This window comes from Lontra canadensis, unplaced genomic scaffold (genome assembly GCF_010015895.1).
Source record: "Lontra canadensis isolate GAN:19392208 unplaced genomic scaffold, GSC_riverotter_1.0 scaffold108, whole genome shotgun sequence".
Lineage (NCBI taxonomy): Eukaryota > Metazoa > Chordata > Mammalia > Carnivora > Mustelidae > Lontra > Lontra canadensis.
The window spans coordinates 1,793,671-1,807,767 of NW_022631102.1; the positions used below are offsets into that span (position 1 = coordinate 1,793,671).

The following is a 14,097-nucleotide window of genomic DNA, read 5'->3' on the forward strand; positions in this document are numbered from 1 at the left end:
AACAGCAGAAAGATGCAACGATTGCTTGTCAGTGGCAGCGCTGGAACATGCCCTCCCCCGCCCTCCCCCCTCCCCCACTCCCCTACACTCCCCCGCGCTCCCCCCCACCTGCCTGGAGCCTGCACACTGAACCATAGCCTCTCCTTGCCCTCATTCCTGCCCCACCCTCCTCCAGGTTCCCTGCTTAGGGAGGTCTAGACATCCCCTCAGCCCCCTGCCTGCCCCACCCCTGACCCCCAGCCCCCGTGTATCTATGGAGGGGGCTGCCCCTGGTACCTGCTTCCACTCCCCTCAGGAACCCGACAATACTCAGACTTGGCTGTGTTCTCTGGCCTTGGCCTTGGGGCTGTGGCAGACCTCCCCGGCACTGCCCCTGGCCATCCACGGTGTGGGGAGGTGGGCCCCGACGGAAGCCGGGGAGTCCTATCCCCCACCTGCCAGGGCCTGTTGCCTGTCAGAACCCTCATCTTGTGCTCAGGAGACTCGTCCTCACTGGGTGATCAGGACCTTGGCCCACCTGCCGTCAGTTGCCCCCTACCACTGGTGGTGAAGGTCAGGTTCAGAGAGCCGGTGGTCTGCTGCAGAAGGGCGGTGGGAAGGCACCCACGTCTGGCTGCCTGTCTCAGTGTCTCCCCCCACCATCTTCCGTGCTCAGGCTCTCTGGCAATCTAGAGGCTGCCCATGCAAATGAGTTTCCCTGTAGCCTTGCCAGTAGGTAGGAGTCAAATTCCAGGGCCAAGCTTCTGGGAGAGAAGGGGGGCAGGGAGGGGTAACAGGTGCACACTGGAGGGATCTCCTTGCAGCCCCGCCTCACAGAGCTGAGACCAGCAGGCTCAGCACCCCCCACATATACTCCCCGGGTGACACTTGCCCTGCTGGGAAGTCCCTCTCACATCTAACCCAAATACTTCAGGCTGCAGAACACGTCTTGGCCTTTTCTTGTCTCCCAGGAGCCCGGGCCTGTTGAGAACTGACAGAGCAGTGCCCACCCCAGCTGGGTGAGGTTCACTTGGCATGTGAAGTCAGTGGACCCAGGATCCCAGGGTTAAAGACTGTTTTCTCTGCAGCCACAGGCACAGGCCTTCCCAGCTCTGGACCTGCCTCAGTCTCCCCATTTGTACAATGGGCAGAACCCACAGCCACAGAATTTTCCATCCCAACCCCTCGCTACGTGGAGACACATACCTTCTGCTCCCAGCCAACTCAGACCTGCTCCCTCTTTCGGGAGGCACCATTTTAATTCACTTTTATTTTCAAAATAAATACTCTGTCCTTCACATTCGAACTGGGGGTGGAGCTGGACCGTTGGGCAGGGAGGCCTCCCCTGGAGGGCAGTCCTGAAGGGAGCTTCTGCCCCCCCCCAAACACTCCCCTGCAAATGCCCAACATGCCTCTCTTCTCGCCCTTCCTCCTGAGGCACAGCCACCGTGTCTGAGGGTGAAGATTCCTCATCATGGGCTTCAAGGCTGGCAGCAGGGCTGAGGGCATCTCCCTGGGCTCCAAGCCTGGGGCGAGGTGCCCTCGAGCTAACGCAGCCCCCCAACCTGAGCCCGCCCCCTCCCAGACTCAGGCCGTTAGATGCAGGCGATCAGCAGGTCCATGGAGGCAGGCACCTCGATCTCTTCAAAGAGCACGTGGCCCCCTGCTGCCCCGGAGCCCCCTGCCTTGGCAGCAGCCCTCAGCAGGCCCTGGGCATGCTGCAAGAGCCGCTGGTTCCGCCGGCGGCCCAGTCTGCGCAGTGCTAGGATGGCCAGCACGTGGTCCCGCCTGCAAAGACACGCCTCTGTCCCTGCCAGCCCATCTCCAGGGTCAATCCCGACTTTGAGGGAGGGGAAGCCCTGGGCTCAAGTGCAGGGCCACCCAGCATTCCTGGGGCCCGGCCTGAGAAAAGTCAAGAATGATCGAGGCTGAGGGAGGGGGCAGTGCCCCTGCACAGGGTGGCTAGGGCTCCAAGGGTGCTGAGCTGGGTGGGGAGAGGAAGGAGTGTGCCCAACAGGGACAACAGTCCAAGCTGGAGGTCAAGAAACAGTGGAGAAGTGATCGAGAGAGTGGGATGGCCTCCAGGAGCGGGGGCCCTGGCCAGGAGGTGTCCCGGGCCTCTTCCTGGGAGCACTGTGCAGGGAGCCGCATACACAGGCAGCAGGGAGAGAGGCAGCGTGCAGTGGGCGGGCAGCCCTGGCTCAGCAGCATCCGGAGTCCCCCCTTCTCCCCCCTCCAGAAGGTGGGGGCAGGGGAGGAGCTGGCCGAGTGTAGAGGAACCCCAGGGACCGGGGGAACCCCCCTTGCGCTCTGAGGGGGCAGTCATTTCCAGCCAAAGACAGAGTGCAGGCTGTGGAAAAGGGCTTTGCCCCGGGCTCTCTGTTGCCTCCCCATGCTGGACTCTCCAAGGTTATGGAGAGGTTGGGGTTGGAATTTCCACAGGATCGATGACTCACCATTCTCCCCAACACACCCCCAGGGATCAAAGTCTCCTTCCTCCTGTCGGGGTGTCGGGAGTCTCCAGGCTCCCAATAGGGCTTTCTTGCAGAGGGGCCATGCTTTCCCTTCAAACTCAGGGATGGGTACTTGTCTCTGGGGTATGATGCCCAAGGAGGGGCCACGACCACAACCCACTCGCCCAGGCTGTAGGGGCCTCCCCATCCAAGGGCACTGAAGAAGAGTGGCCCAGAATAGCTTCTGAAGGAGGGCTAACCCCCGCTCCTCCCCCCTCAACCCCCTCATCCCCCTCACCCTGCCTGAAGGTCAGGGGCCATGGTCCCCAGGCACTGGCACCTAGTGGCCCGAGGAAGCGCCCACCTGGCCTGCATGGCAGCTCCCCTGCCCACCAGAAAAAGCTGTGCCTCCCTGGGGTTCCTCCCCTGCCCACCTAGAGACACAGCAACCCTCTGAAGGCACCAATCCCCCTGCCCTGGGGCCTGGTGGCCCTCTGTCCTTGGAGGCCCATGAGGGAGCAGGTGGGTAACAGACCTGATGTCAGGGTAGCTCCCGATGAGTGTCTCCAGGTGCCTCAGGATGTCGTCTTTGTAAGTCTCACCCAGTATGTCAGCCACACACGGGATAGCCTGGTCCAGCCACGTGGCCTCAGAGCCCTACGAGACACGGAGACAAGTGCTGGCCGGGCCACCTGCCCCCAGAGCCTCCTTACCTCCCGTGCCCGCAACCCCTCCACTAGTGCCCCGCGAGCCCACCGGCCCCTGCAGCCGCCCTGCAGCCGCCACCGCGTCCCTGCTATGACTGCCTCCTGCGCTTGTGGCGGAAGGGGCCTCGGGCCTCGGCGGTGGACTCGGCCACCTTCCCTTCCCATAATACAGTGCAGAGATGTCTTGCCGTCTCTGCTCAGATGGGTAAACTGAGGCCTCGGCCCGGAGGTACAGCCCAGAATCCTACAGAGTGCGGGACACCAACAGCCCAGATAAGGGGTGTGCGTGTACGAAATGCCCCAGCCCCAAAGGCGGGGTCGGGGGACTGGAAGATCCTCCCACAGGCCCCGCCCCTTCCTGACTCGCCCCACCAACCCACCAGCCGTATGCAAATGTATGGAGATGACCGCCACCTAGCCCCGCCCCAGCCGCGCCGGGGGAGAACCCCTTCTGCCAAAGCCCACCCCCCGGGGGCTCTTGCGGAGGCCACTACAGTGAGAAGGGGGATGCCCGCGTTAGGTCCCCAGGCCAGAGGCCCCAGAGGAGGTGGGCCCTCGGGGCTGGCCGTGGATGCTCCTACCAAACCCTGGAAGGTGTCGCCGATGGCCTGGGCGTCGACGCCCATCTTCTGGGCGCTCCTCATGCGCTCCTCACCCCGGAACCGCTCGCGCGGCCTCAACACCTGCGCCAGGTACTCTCGGACCACGTACCGGTGCAGCTCCTGCAGGGTCTCCTGGGCGGGCCGGCAGCCGCATCAGGGTCAGAGCCAAGGGCCCCGCCCAGCGCGCGTCCCCGCCAGAGCCCTGTGCCCTTGAGATACCTGCGCCCGCAATGGGGCCATGTGCTCCAGATGGCCGGCGAAGGCCACCACCTTGTCCATGAGGGGTTGCAGCACGTCTTGTGTCAGCCACGCCTTGGTGCACAGGTCCCTGAAAAGCGGCTGGGAGCGGAGGGGGACAGGAGTCTTCCAACCATATCCTCCTCCTCCCCAGAACCTCCCCTCAGAGTCCAGTGCCTGGCTCCTCACAGGGGCGTTTCGGGTCAAGGGACAGCCTGTCCCCAGGAAGAAACTCTGGAGGGGATATCTGGCTCCCTTCTAAAGTCCCCCTGGTAACATCTCCTCTCTCGGCCAGGAATGTTACCAGGCCCTTAGCAGGAACGCCTCGTCCGGGCCCTGAGCTCCAGTGGACAGGGTTTGAGTGTGAACCTTTAGGCAGGCCTTTCTTAGAGGAGCCTGGGGAGGCCCGAGGGGCTGGGTGAGGGGTCTGATTCCTTGAACCCATCTTCTCGGAGAGGTGGAGACTGAAGTCAGTGGGCATCTCCTGACCTCATTGGTCAGTTCAAGTCCCTTGCCCACACCCCAGCGTACCACCCCTGAAGCTGCTACGAACCCAGGGCACAGGGAGCACCTACTGGGTGTGGAAAGTGGGGAGGGAAGCCCCACTCACTTGCACATCACCCTGCAGGCCCTGGAGCAGCCGTTTCTGGAAGGTACAGGTGGCAGCCACTAGAGGTTTCTCCAGCTCTTCAAAGGTTCCTGGGAACCTGGCCAGAAGACTGGTCCTGGGGTGGGGCCAGGACAGGGGAGGAAGTGGGCAAGGGGGAGCAGGCTGTGGAAGGAGTTCCAGTATACAGCCATGGAGCCTAGGTACCACACCAACTCCGCGAACTTAGACTAGAATGTGAAGGGCAGCCCCTAGGGCTGCACATGGTAGTAACCCTGAAGGTGAGATGATCCCTCTAAGACATTAAGTCCCCACGCAGCCCTCAGGAGCAGGTGCTCCGATCTCCATTTCACAGGTGACAGAAGGAAGCACAGAAAAGGGAAGTGACTTATCTTGAGGCACACAGCAAGCAGGTGGCAGAGGTAGGATGGGACCCCAGCAGGGGTGGCTCAAAGTCCACCCCCACAGCTGCTGGTGGTCCACAATGTGGGGGACACCGAAGCTGGTCCTGATGTTGAAGGCATAGAAGGGGGGCAGCCGCTGCCAGCAGAAAGGGGGGGCTCTGCCTTCTGGGGACAGAGGGACCCAGGTGCCACCCCCAGAGTAGTGGGGAGAGCCAGGGAGGGCTTCCCAGAGAAAGGAGTGTCCCTGAAAAGGAATATGGCTAACCTGGATGAAGGGAGGAAAGAAAGGAACCCATGGTGACAGGGGACACACTGGGCAGGCACCAGGCCATGACTGGGCTAGCTGGAACTTCTCCTCTGCTCTGCGTTGAAACTCCCTGCATCCCTTCCAGGGCCTCAGCTCTGAAGGGCGGAGGGAGGACCCTCCAGCGGGGGCGGGAGTGGAGACGGGGCCATCCATGGAGGCCTTCTGGGAAGTCCCCCAATGCCTCGGCGGAGTCCAGATTCCTCCCCGGCGCCAGCTGGCCACCGCGGGCGCTCAGGGTGCCCGGTTCCCCGTGCTCGCGCGCCCCCTGCTGGCGGCGCCGGGCACCTCCTCTGCGGAGGAGCAGGAGAGACCCACCGGAGCTCCTCGCAGGCGTTGATATTGGCGCCCAGATGAGGTTCGCTCACCGCCTTCGACTCTAGAAAAGCCTTTGCAAACCTGGGGGCGAAGTACGGAGAGGCCTTAGGGACCCCCTCCTAGCGCGTCAGCCCTCTGCTCAGGTTCCCACCCAGACCCCCAGGGCCTTATAACAAGGCCCCTCCCTCTCACCTGTCCTGAGATCTCAGACTGAGCAAACAGGTCGGGCTCTCCCTCCCCGCACCCAGGGACGAGGGCCGTCCACACCCTGGCCACTCCACCCACTCCATCCCCAGGCGGAGGAGGTGGCCGCACCTGGGCAGGAAGAGGCCAAGTGCACGTGCACAGATGCTCAGGGTGGTGGCCTCCAGTTCTGCAGAGATGGCACCGGCCGCCTTCACGTGCTCTGCCACAAGCTGCAAGAGATGCCACCCACTGAACCCATGTCAGAGCCCAGATCCTGATGTCCCTGTCCCCCACCTGTGGCCCAGAGGTGTCCCCAGCTTGCCCTGCTCTGTCTCCCCATCTCAGCTACAGCTTCCAGAAGCTCCTCCCTGTCCCCACATCCAAGGGCCACTTGCCAAGCTGGGCGCCGAGCCCCGGGGATCCCAGCCTGGCATGTGACCCAGGGTCCCTGATTCCACCCCAGGTGGGGCCTCAGGCTCTCGGCTAATGGGGAAAGGAGGTTGGGACTCGATCATATAGTTCTGGGTGTCCCCACCTCAAAGGGGACCAAACAGCACCAGAGGCCCAAGTATGCTTCCCTCCCCCCCAGGCTCACCATGTGGACATCGATGGACAGCGGCGTGTGGTAGAGACCCTGTAGCACATCGGGGGCCTCTGTGTCTGCCCACCGACTCTGCTCTAGCTGCAGGATGCTATCAAAGCAGCTCATGACCTTGGTCTGTGCGAGGTGGCAAGAGAGGCACAGTGAGACCCTCCCAAGAAGGAGGTCCCAGTTCCCCTACCTCCTGAGCTGTCATGCACCCTCGGAGGAAAGGACCACCCTGCTGGGGCATAGGCCTATGCCAAAGGCCACACGGTGAGAAGAAGGGACTCTGGCCTGATCCAGGGCCACACACCCTGGGTGACTCTGGGCACCACACCTCCCCAGGGTGAGGCAGCCATATTCAGCCTGGACCATGCCCCTCAGGCCTGGCCCCTGGCCTCACCTCTAGGAAGCTGGTGTAGTCACTCTCCAGGCGGGCCCACAAAGCAGGAGCCAGGAGTGGGGGTAGTGGCTCCGTGGACAGGGTCAGGTCTGGGGCACCCAGGAAGTCAGGACTGGAAGGCAGGGTAGGGGCTGAGGGCCTGGGCTGGGCTCCGATGCACGAGTGGCTGCCCCGAATTTCCCCCTGGCCAAGCCTAACACCATCACCAAGCACCAGGCAGCTCAGGGATCTGCCACTCCCCAGGCCCCACCAGGGAGATCCAGAGAGTGACGGACACCTGCCTGAGGCCACACAACAAATTAATGAGCCCAGGAGTGTTTAGTCACCCTCCTCCCACCTGCTCTCTGGCCTTCAGAGCTGAGAAGTGCTCAGAGGCGAAGGTAATCCACCCCATCACACCATGCAGAGCTGGGGGCGGGAGCTGGAGACAGGCGGGGCCTGTACCTAAGGGCCCGTCCAAAGGGAAGAGTGGGGGTGAGATCCAGCTTCTGTGAGCCGCCCTGTGTCTGGCCTGGAGGGCTGCCCTTTTGTAAATGCGCAAAGGCACCCTGTGGACTAGCACATGCCCTCTCTCTGGACTCCTCTCAGATGTTTTCCCGCTTTCAGGAACGGGTGCATAGGTGGCCCCTTAAGAAAATTATGGTGGGAGAGTACCAGGGCCCAAGAAGAAAAGAATGTCAAAGTCCCCGGGATCTCTGCTGCCCAATCACCAGCCCTCCCCCAGGGAAGAGAGAAGAAAGGAGCCCTGAGCTGCCCAGGGTGAGCGGGCACCCACCGGCCTCCGGCTGGGCAGCGGCCAGGCGGGCAATGCCAGCCTCTGGGGCCTCCCGCGGCCGCTGGCTGGGGCCTCACCTGCCGTAGACATTGACCGCCCAGTCCAGCAGGACGTAGAGCTGCTCGCAGCCCCGGGCGTCCTGAGCGAGCTCCTGGAGGCGCTGCGCCACCGCACCGTGGAAGGCGCGCAGATAGGCCTCCCCCGCCGGGAAGCCGGCGGCCGAGTAAGCCGGCAGCACCTCCCGCCGCACCTTCTGCAGGTCGCTGCGAACCACGCCGCCCAGCTCAGCCAGCAGCTGGGCCAGGCCCGACGCTCCCTCGGCCTCGGCCGCCCCAGGAGCCGCCCCGGCGCCCGCCTGCTGCACGCGCTCCTGCGCGCTCTGCTTCACCGCGTCCTCCCAGTGCTGGCGCCAGCGGCGCGGGGTGAGCAGGAAGTCGCCGTCGGCGGGGGGCTCCGGGTGCGCCTCCTCCTCCGCGCTCACCGTGCGGGCCAGCTCGCCGATCGCGGCCGCGTCCACGCCGCCCGGGCCCAGCGTCTCGCGCACGATGGCTCCGATCTCGGCCGCCAGCCCGTCGTAGTGCAGACACACGTCCATGGCGCGCCGCGCGAAGCCCGTGGGGTCCTCCTGGAAGCTGTGCGAGGCTTTCTCGGCCACGAGCCGCCCCTCCAGCTGCCGCAGCTGCTCGAAGGCCGCCGACAGCTGGCGCTCGGTGATGAGGTCGGCCACGGATTTGCCTTGTGCTAGGACGCGCGAGGACACCGGCAGTGAGGGTGCTCGGCAGCCTTGGGGCCCAGCTCCAGTGTGTCCCGCCCTGGCAGTCCCCCAGAACCTCCCTCCGGGCACATGGCTGCCAGGAGCCCTCCGGGACCTGAGAGGACCAGGGTCTTGCCCATCCCTCTAGTTTGGCCAGGAGCCAGGCTGTGGACCACGATGGGGAGGTGAGGGTTCCTGAGTCCTGCAGATCCGGGTTCAAATACCATTTCCCCACTTCCTGGCTGTGAGACTGGAGGCAAGTCACTTAACCTCTCTGAGTCTCGCTTGACTCACTCTCACCTCTCTGAGCCGCCCCGTGGAGGCTCCCCTGGTTGAAATGCTGGGAGAATGTAAAATGCGTTTGGGCAGGGCAGTGTTTGGGGTAGCTGGGGAGGACAGCCTGTCAGGAAGCCTGGGCCCTGCTGCTCACCCTCTGACCTCAGATTCCGCCCATGCTCAGTATTGTTTGTGAAGCTCTCACCTGCCTCAGGTTCCAGTTCCTCACGTCCCACCCCAGTGGAGGACCGCCGGCGGCCACCATCCATGACCCTAGAGGGCACCTGTGGGTCGTGGGTCACCCCTGGCACAGCCATGGCCTGGGACTGGTCAGCCGTGGAGCTGTCCTCCCGGGCTCGCCGTAGGGACCGGGACAGGAAGCGAGAGCTGCGCTGGAACAGGCCCAGGTTCTCCTTGGGGGCCTGGCCTGAGGCCCGCTGGCTTGACCGGGAGAAGGCCTGCCGGAATGTGCCCAGGCCGGGCCAAGTGTCCTCACGGCGGGTGCCGGGAGCTCCCTCACCGCTTGCCCGCCAGGTACCCCGCACTGGTGGGGTCTGCAGCTTCTTCGCAGGCTCCTCGGGGCTGTGCAGCTCTGGCCCAGAGATCACGGTCTGTGGCAACGACATCTTGGTAGCAGGAAAGCTGGAGATGAAAAGGAGGCTCAGGAGCTCTGGGGTGGGGGAGGGGTGGTGTCCGCCCTGGGGAATAGGCACGGAAACCCCGTGAGAAACCTGTAAGACCTCAGGGAGCCCAGCAGCTGGACTTGGTCGGGGAAGCTTCTCCCAGGAGATGACCCTAGGCCGGCACCAGGCAGCTCTCGTGGCCGGGGCTGTCTTTGTGCCAGGCTGCAGCTGGCTCTGAGATGCAGACAGCTACTTCCTTCTGGAAAACTTCCCCGACACCACCTTCCCCAGGGCAGTGCCCCCTGGCCCCGTGCTGACCCTCCCTGACTTGGCCAGGCCAGACCCTCCCGTCAGAATGGGAGAGGAGAGTTGAACTTGCACTGTTGTCCTGTGGCCCAGCCCAAGCCACAGCCCACAGCCCCCGGGGCTGGGCCCAGCAACCACATCCAGGATTTCCTGGATGTGAAGTCCTGAAGCCTAAAATGCCCACTCCCCCCACCAGCCTTCACTGCCCTTCCCCCCGACCAAAGCCCTCAGTGCACCCTTATTCAGCCCATCGGGCCTAACTGCTTCTGCTCAAAGGAGAGCTAAGGGACCCCTGTAAGAGTCTACCCCTTCTCTGGGTAACTCAGAATTGGAGGGAAGCGGGGTCAGGCCTGAGGTCTGTGGCCATCCCCCGCTGTCCCCAAGGCTTATCTCCCTATCCAGCCTTGCAGCACCGTAGAGGGCATGGTGAGAGGGACCTGGAGGTCCCCAAGGCAGTACTCCCTCATTGCTTCTTCTTTCCACCCAGCCCTGCTGTGCTCCCCCAGTGACGGGGTACCGAGGGGGTCTCTAGAGCATGGAGGTGCAAAACAGGGGCCGCCCTTGCCCACCCTGGGCTCCAGGCCTGCCCCAGGGTACACTCACACTCCCTTGTGGCTCAGCCTGGCCTGTGTTTGATTTTCTGCCTCTAGGTAACGCTGGCATGGGAGAGAGGAGACTCCTCAGTGTTGGGGGACCTCCCACCCACCCCTTTGTGATGGTGTGGCCAGGGTGGGGCCTCTCTTAGACCAGCAAGGTCTTACTTTAGCCTTGGAGAAGTGTGCCAAAAGGAGGGCTGGACCTACTGAAGTCACAGATTAACCAGAGGCCAGAGCCCCCAGCCCATCCCCAGGTTACCCCCACTCCCAGGACAAAGGTCAAGATGTCACCTGACCCTTGGGTGACATCAGGCAGGAACACCTCTTCCAAATGCCTTGGTGGGGATGACACTGGGATGGTCAAGGCCCAGACCCTCACCCACCCCCCGAATGCCCTCCAGGGGTCAGACGCACAGGTTGTCAGCGAAGGCCTCCTTTCCTGTTCCCAGAGGCCACCTAACAGCTGGAGAGAGGCCTTGCTGAGGGAGAGGCACGCGCAGGTGATTGATGGGTTCTTATCAGCCCTGCCCAGGTCACAGGTCATTGTCCTCTCCTGGGCACTGGGACTCAGGGACCCTGCCCCAACTCGGACTGACCCACACATGCAGGGAACATTGTCCCGAGAGCTTTCTTCCCTCCCCGCCCCCAGCTCCATTGTGCCCGGGGCCCCTTAGCCACCAGCAGGGTCCAGGCGACCTGTGCTGTGCCCAGATGTGCTTTGAGTATTGTCACTAGGGGCATGGGAGAAGGTCAACTGGGCCCTGTCTTGGCTGGGGAGAGCTTACACTTGGTAAACACCTACTGTGTGCCCAGCCCAAGGCCTGGTGCACATCAGGTTTCCCTAACAACAAAGCTGCAGGGTGTCACCTCATCTCATAGATGAGCAAACAGGCTCAGAAAAGAGGCAGGGTCTTGCCTCCAGCCACAGCTCAGGGTCAGGGAGCCTCGGGAGCAGAGCCTGGGTCCCCGCGTCTCCCAGCTACAGTGAGCCACGCTGCTGCCCAAGGAACCCTTTCTCCTGGCTGAGGTGCCCACAGTGGCAGCTGCTCCCGGACGCCAGGAGTGAGGCCGAGAGGCAGATTCGGGGGGAAGGAGGGACGGCTGGCAGTTTGGGTCTTATGTGAGGCTACACAAGCAGACGGGTCCCCCCAGCCTGCTCGACCACCCTTATCCAGAACCGGACCTGTCCTGAAGGCCCCTCGAGGCCCCCAGCTGGTCCCTCTGCCCTCTTTGACCTTGCTCCCACACTTCCCCAAGCCGTTATTGACCCTTCCACAGCACAAGTCAACGAGGTCACTCCCTTGCTTTAAGCCCTTCCATGGCTCCCCAGATCCTGGCACTCAGAGCCCCCCACCCCTGAACTTCCTCCAACCTCACCTCTGGGCCTCCTTGACCTGCACGCATCCAGCCTCCCGGGCACCTCTTTGGCCCTCGAATGTCCAGCCTCCCAGCTCCCTCTCAGGCTGCTCCCTCTCCCAGCCTCCCCATCTTAGCTCTCCAAATCTGACCTGGATTTCGGGGCCCAGGGGACATGGGTGCCCCCACCTCCAAGGTGTCTTTGGGCTGTGCTGCCCAGTGTTCCTGTGGCAATGGGCTTTCCTTCCTGGCCCGGGAGTCTCTGTCCATCGGCCCCGTGCCCATCAGCCCAGAGCCAGCCTGGTGGAGGAGGGGACCGTCAGGTTCAGGGTCCCGTTGCGATCCTGGCCAGGCCCCATACCGGTATCTGCTGGCCCCCATGCCCTGTGGACTCCACCTTGACCCCGCCCCATACCTGCCTCGGCAGCCTCTCTGAGGCCCGCTCAGGGCCTGGTTTCACATTGGGTGTCCCGTGACTGAGGGACGGTGGCATGGGGTGGGGCATCTTCCCCTGAGCCACGAGCGCCCCAGGGTGGGGAGTGGGCCTGACTCAGCCCCCAGCCAGGCCTGCCCAGTACCTGGCAGGTACCCAAGGAAAACAGATAAGCTATCTAACGTGGGGGGAGGCCTGAGGGGGTTCCCCCTTTTGTGTGGACGGGCCTTGTGTATTAACCTGAGTGTGTCCCCCGTACATGTGTCTCAGAGGCCTGCGAGTGGCTCTGTCTGTGAGTCCGTGTGTCTGTCAGTGCCCATGTGTGGGTCTTTCCATCCGCATAGCTGCGTTCTGCATGTCTTTGTCTGCACCCGGTGATTTGAGCTGAGCTCGGGCCTGGGCTCCGAGCTGAGATCCTTGGCCCAGAAGGCCACTGGCAGACCCCGAGCAGTCCTCAGCCCCCTGAGTCCCCGCCCACTGCCCGAGGCATCCCCACAGCCCTCCTGGGCCACCTGCACAGAACGTACCTGCTGGGTGAGGAGGGCCCAGGCCCCAGGCAGGACAGAGCTGCCAGGAGAAGCCTGCTGAGCCAGGGCCCGGGAACTGGGCCTCGGTGCTAAGGCCTCTGGAGCAGCCCGAGTGAGTGACCAACAGCTGGGACTTCCCAGCCTGGTCTGCGCAAGCCCTGGGCCCACCGGCCCCACCCCCCGCCCCACCCCCCGGCCCCAAACCCATAGTTTCACTTTCAGAAGTGCCCCTCCTGTCGCAGACACTATTACTCTAACCTTTGATTCCTAGCAGTCCATGCGCAGGCTGTCAGGGAGCACAGCAGGGGAGGGGCAGCCCTTCAGGGCTCAAGGCAGTGTGAGGGGGACCCTTCTGTGGTCCCACTGAGGCCAGGGGCCAGAGGCACCGGCCTGCCACAGTGGGCGGCATCCCAGCCCAGAAGAAGCCCTCCCTCTTCTGGGCCCATGTGCCAAGCTCATTCGGAGAGCCCCTGCCTGGCTCAGAGAGCCAAGAACCCATGGGGCACGGGGGTGGGGGTGGGGGGGGGATAGTTCGGGAGGATGTCACAGTGACAGCAAAGGGAATGTCATAAGCCACAGGCCATTCCAGAGAGCTTCAGGAGCTAGTGTGGGAGGGGGCTCAGGGGGAGAAGGATTCCGCTCAAGAGTGAGGAGAGATGGCGCTCTGGGCAGCGGTCAGCAAAGGTGTGGATGCGGCCTGGGCCTGCGGAATGGAGAGCACAGGCCCTCCTCCCCCACCGCGGATCCAGCTGGGGAGGGTTTGTGGGGAGGGACCCTGAGTCTTCCCAGAAGAGGCAGGCCCCACATCTTCATGGGGGGATTCCTGTGCTGGCATCCTTGGAAAAAACTTAGGGAAAATCCAAGGAGGACTGATCCAGGCTTGAACAGGCTGGAGCCTCTGGGCAGGGGGCAGAGCCGGGCAGGTGGAGACAGGCTCGTGTCCAAGGGCTGCCAGGACACAGCGCCACTGGCTGGGGGGCTTAAGCAGCAGACATTTATTTTTCCAAGTTCTGGAGGTAGAAATCTGAGATCCAGGTGTCAGCAAAGCTGATTTCTCCTGAGGCCTCTCTCCTGGGCAGGTGGACGCCATGCTCTCCCCGAGTCCTCACACGGTCGTTCCTCCGTGCGTGTCTCTGTGTTTCTGTTCTTATGAGGACACCAGTCCTATAGGATCAGGACTCACCATAATGGCCTCATTTTAACATAATCACCTTCTTCAAGGCACTATCTCCAAATATAGTCACCTTCTGAGGAATTGTTGGGAGTTAGGACTTCAACGTAGGAATTTTCGGAGGACAAACTCCAGCCCACAACGGATTAGAAGGCACCTGAGATGCTGCAGTGCCCCACTGCCATCTGTAGCCAGGTCAGATTGGACCCAGAGATACCAGCACCTCCTCCAGGAAGCCCTCTGGCTTCCCACTAGAGTCATGAGCCCCCTGAGCCCTGGGTACCCCTCTGTGAAACAGGGTCACAAGTCTCAGCTCGAGCCCCATGGGCTGGAGGGTCCGCCCCGCCCCAGCTCAGGCTGGTCTGCTCGCTGGTCTCCTGCGCCACGTGTCTCCAGCAGTCAGAAACGAGAGATGGGAGGGGAACGCACAGCTTCAGAGACAGAGGGACACCCCACAGTGACAGCCCTGGGCTCTTCTTTGGCAGTCCCAGGGCTTC

General features: G+C 63.0%; 1 protein-coding gene across 1 annotated transcript; it reads right to left on the reverse strand.

The window, feature by feature from the left end:
• Positions 1 to 1,493: 1,493 nt before the first annotated feature.
• Positions 1,494 to 12,563, reverse strand: EXOC3L4 (exocyst complex component 3 like 4). Its single transcript, XM_032839620.1, has 12 exons — positions 12,430 to 12,563; positions 8,794 to 9,230; positions 7,636 to 8,299; positions 6,784 to 6,895; positions 6,393 to 6,515; positions 5,927 to 6,027; positions 5,612 to 5,692; positions 4,589 to 4,703; positions 3,961 to 4,080; positions 3,721 to 3,873; positions 2,968 to 3,089; positions 1,494 to 1,767 (listed from the first exon to the last, which is right to left on the reverse strand). The coding sequence occupies exons 2-12, from the start codon at positions 9,212 to 9,214 to the stop codon at positions 1,575 to 1,577; spliced, it is 2,205 nt and encodes a 734-aa protein (XP_032695511.1). The 5' UTR covers positions 9,215 to 9,230; positions 12,430 to 12,563; the 3' UTR covers positions 1,494 to 1,574.
• Between the last annotated feature and the right edge of the window lie 1,534 nt (positions 12,564 to 14,097).

What these genes read in the sequence shown, in the direction of transcription:
- EXOC3L4 (XM_032839620.1), bottom strand. Translation starts at nt 9,214, where the DNA reads ATGTCGTTGCCACAGACCGTGATCTCTGGGCCAGAGCTGCACAGCCCC. An exon ending in GCGGTCAATGTCTACGGCAG is followed by an intron (nt 6,896 to 7,635) that starts GTGAGGCCCCAG and finishes CCTGCCTTCCAG; the next exon opens with TCCTGACTTCCTGGGTGCCC. An exon ending in AACGCCTGCGAGGAGCTCCG is followed by an intron (nt 4,704 to 5,611) that starts GTGGGTCTCTCC and finishes GCCCCACCCCAG; the next exon opens with GACCAGTCTTCTGGCCAGGT.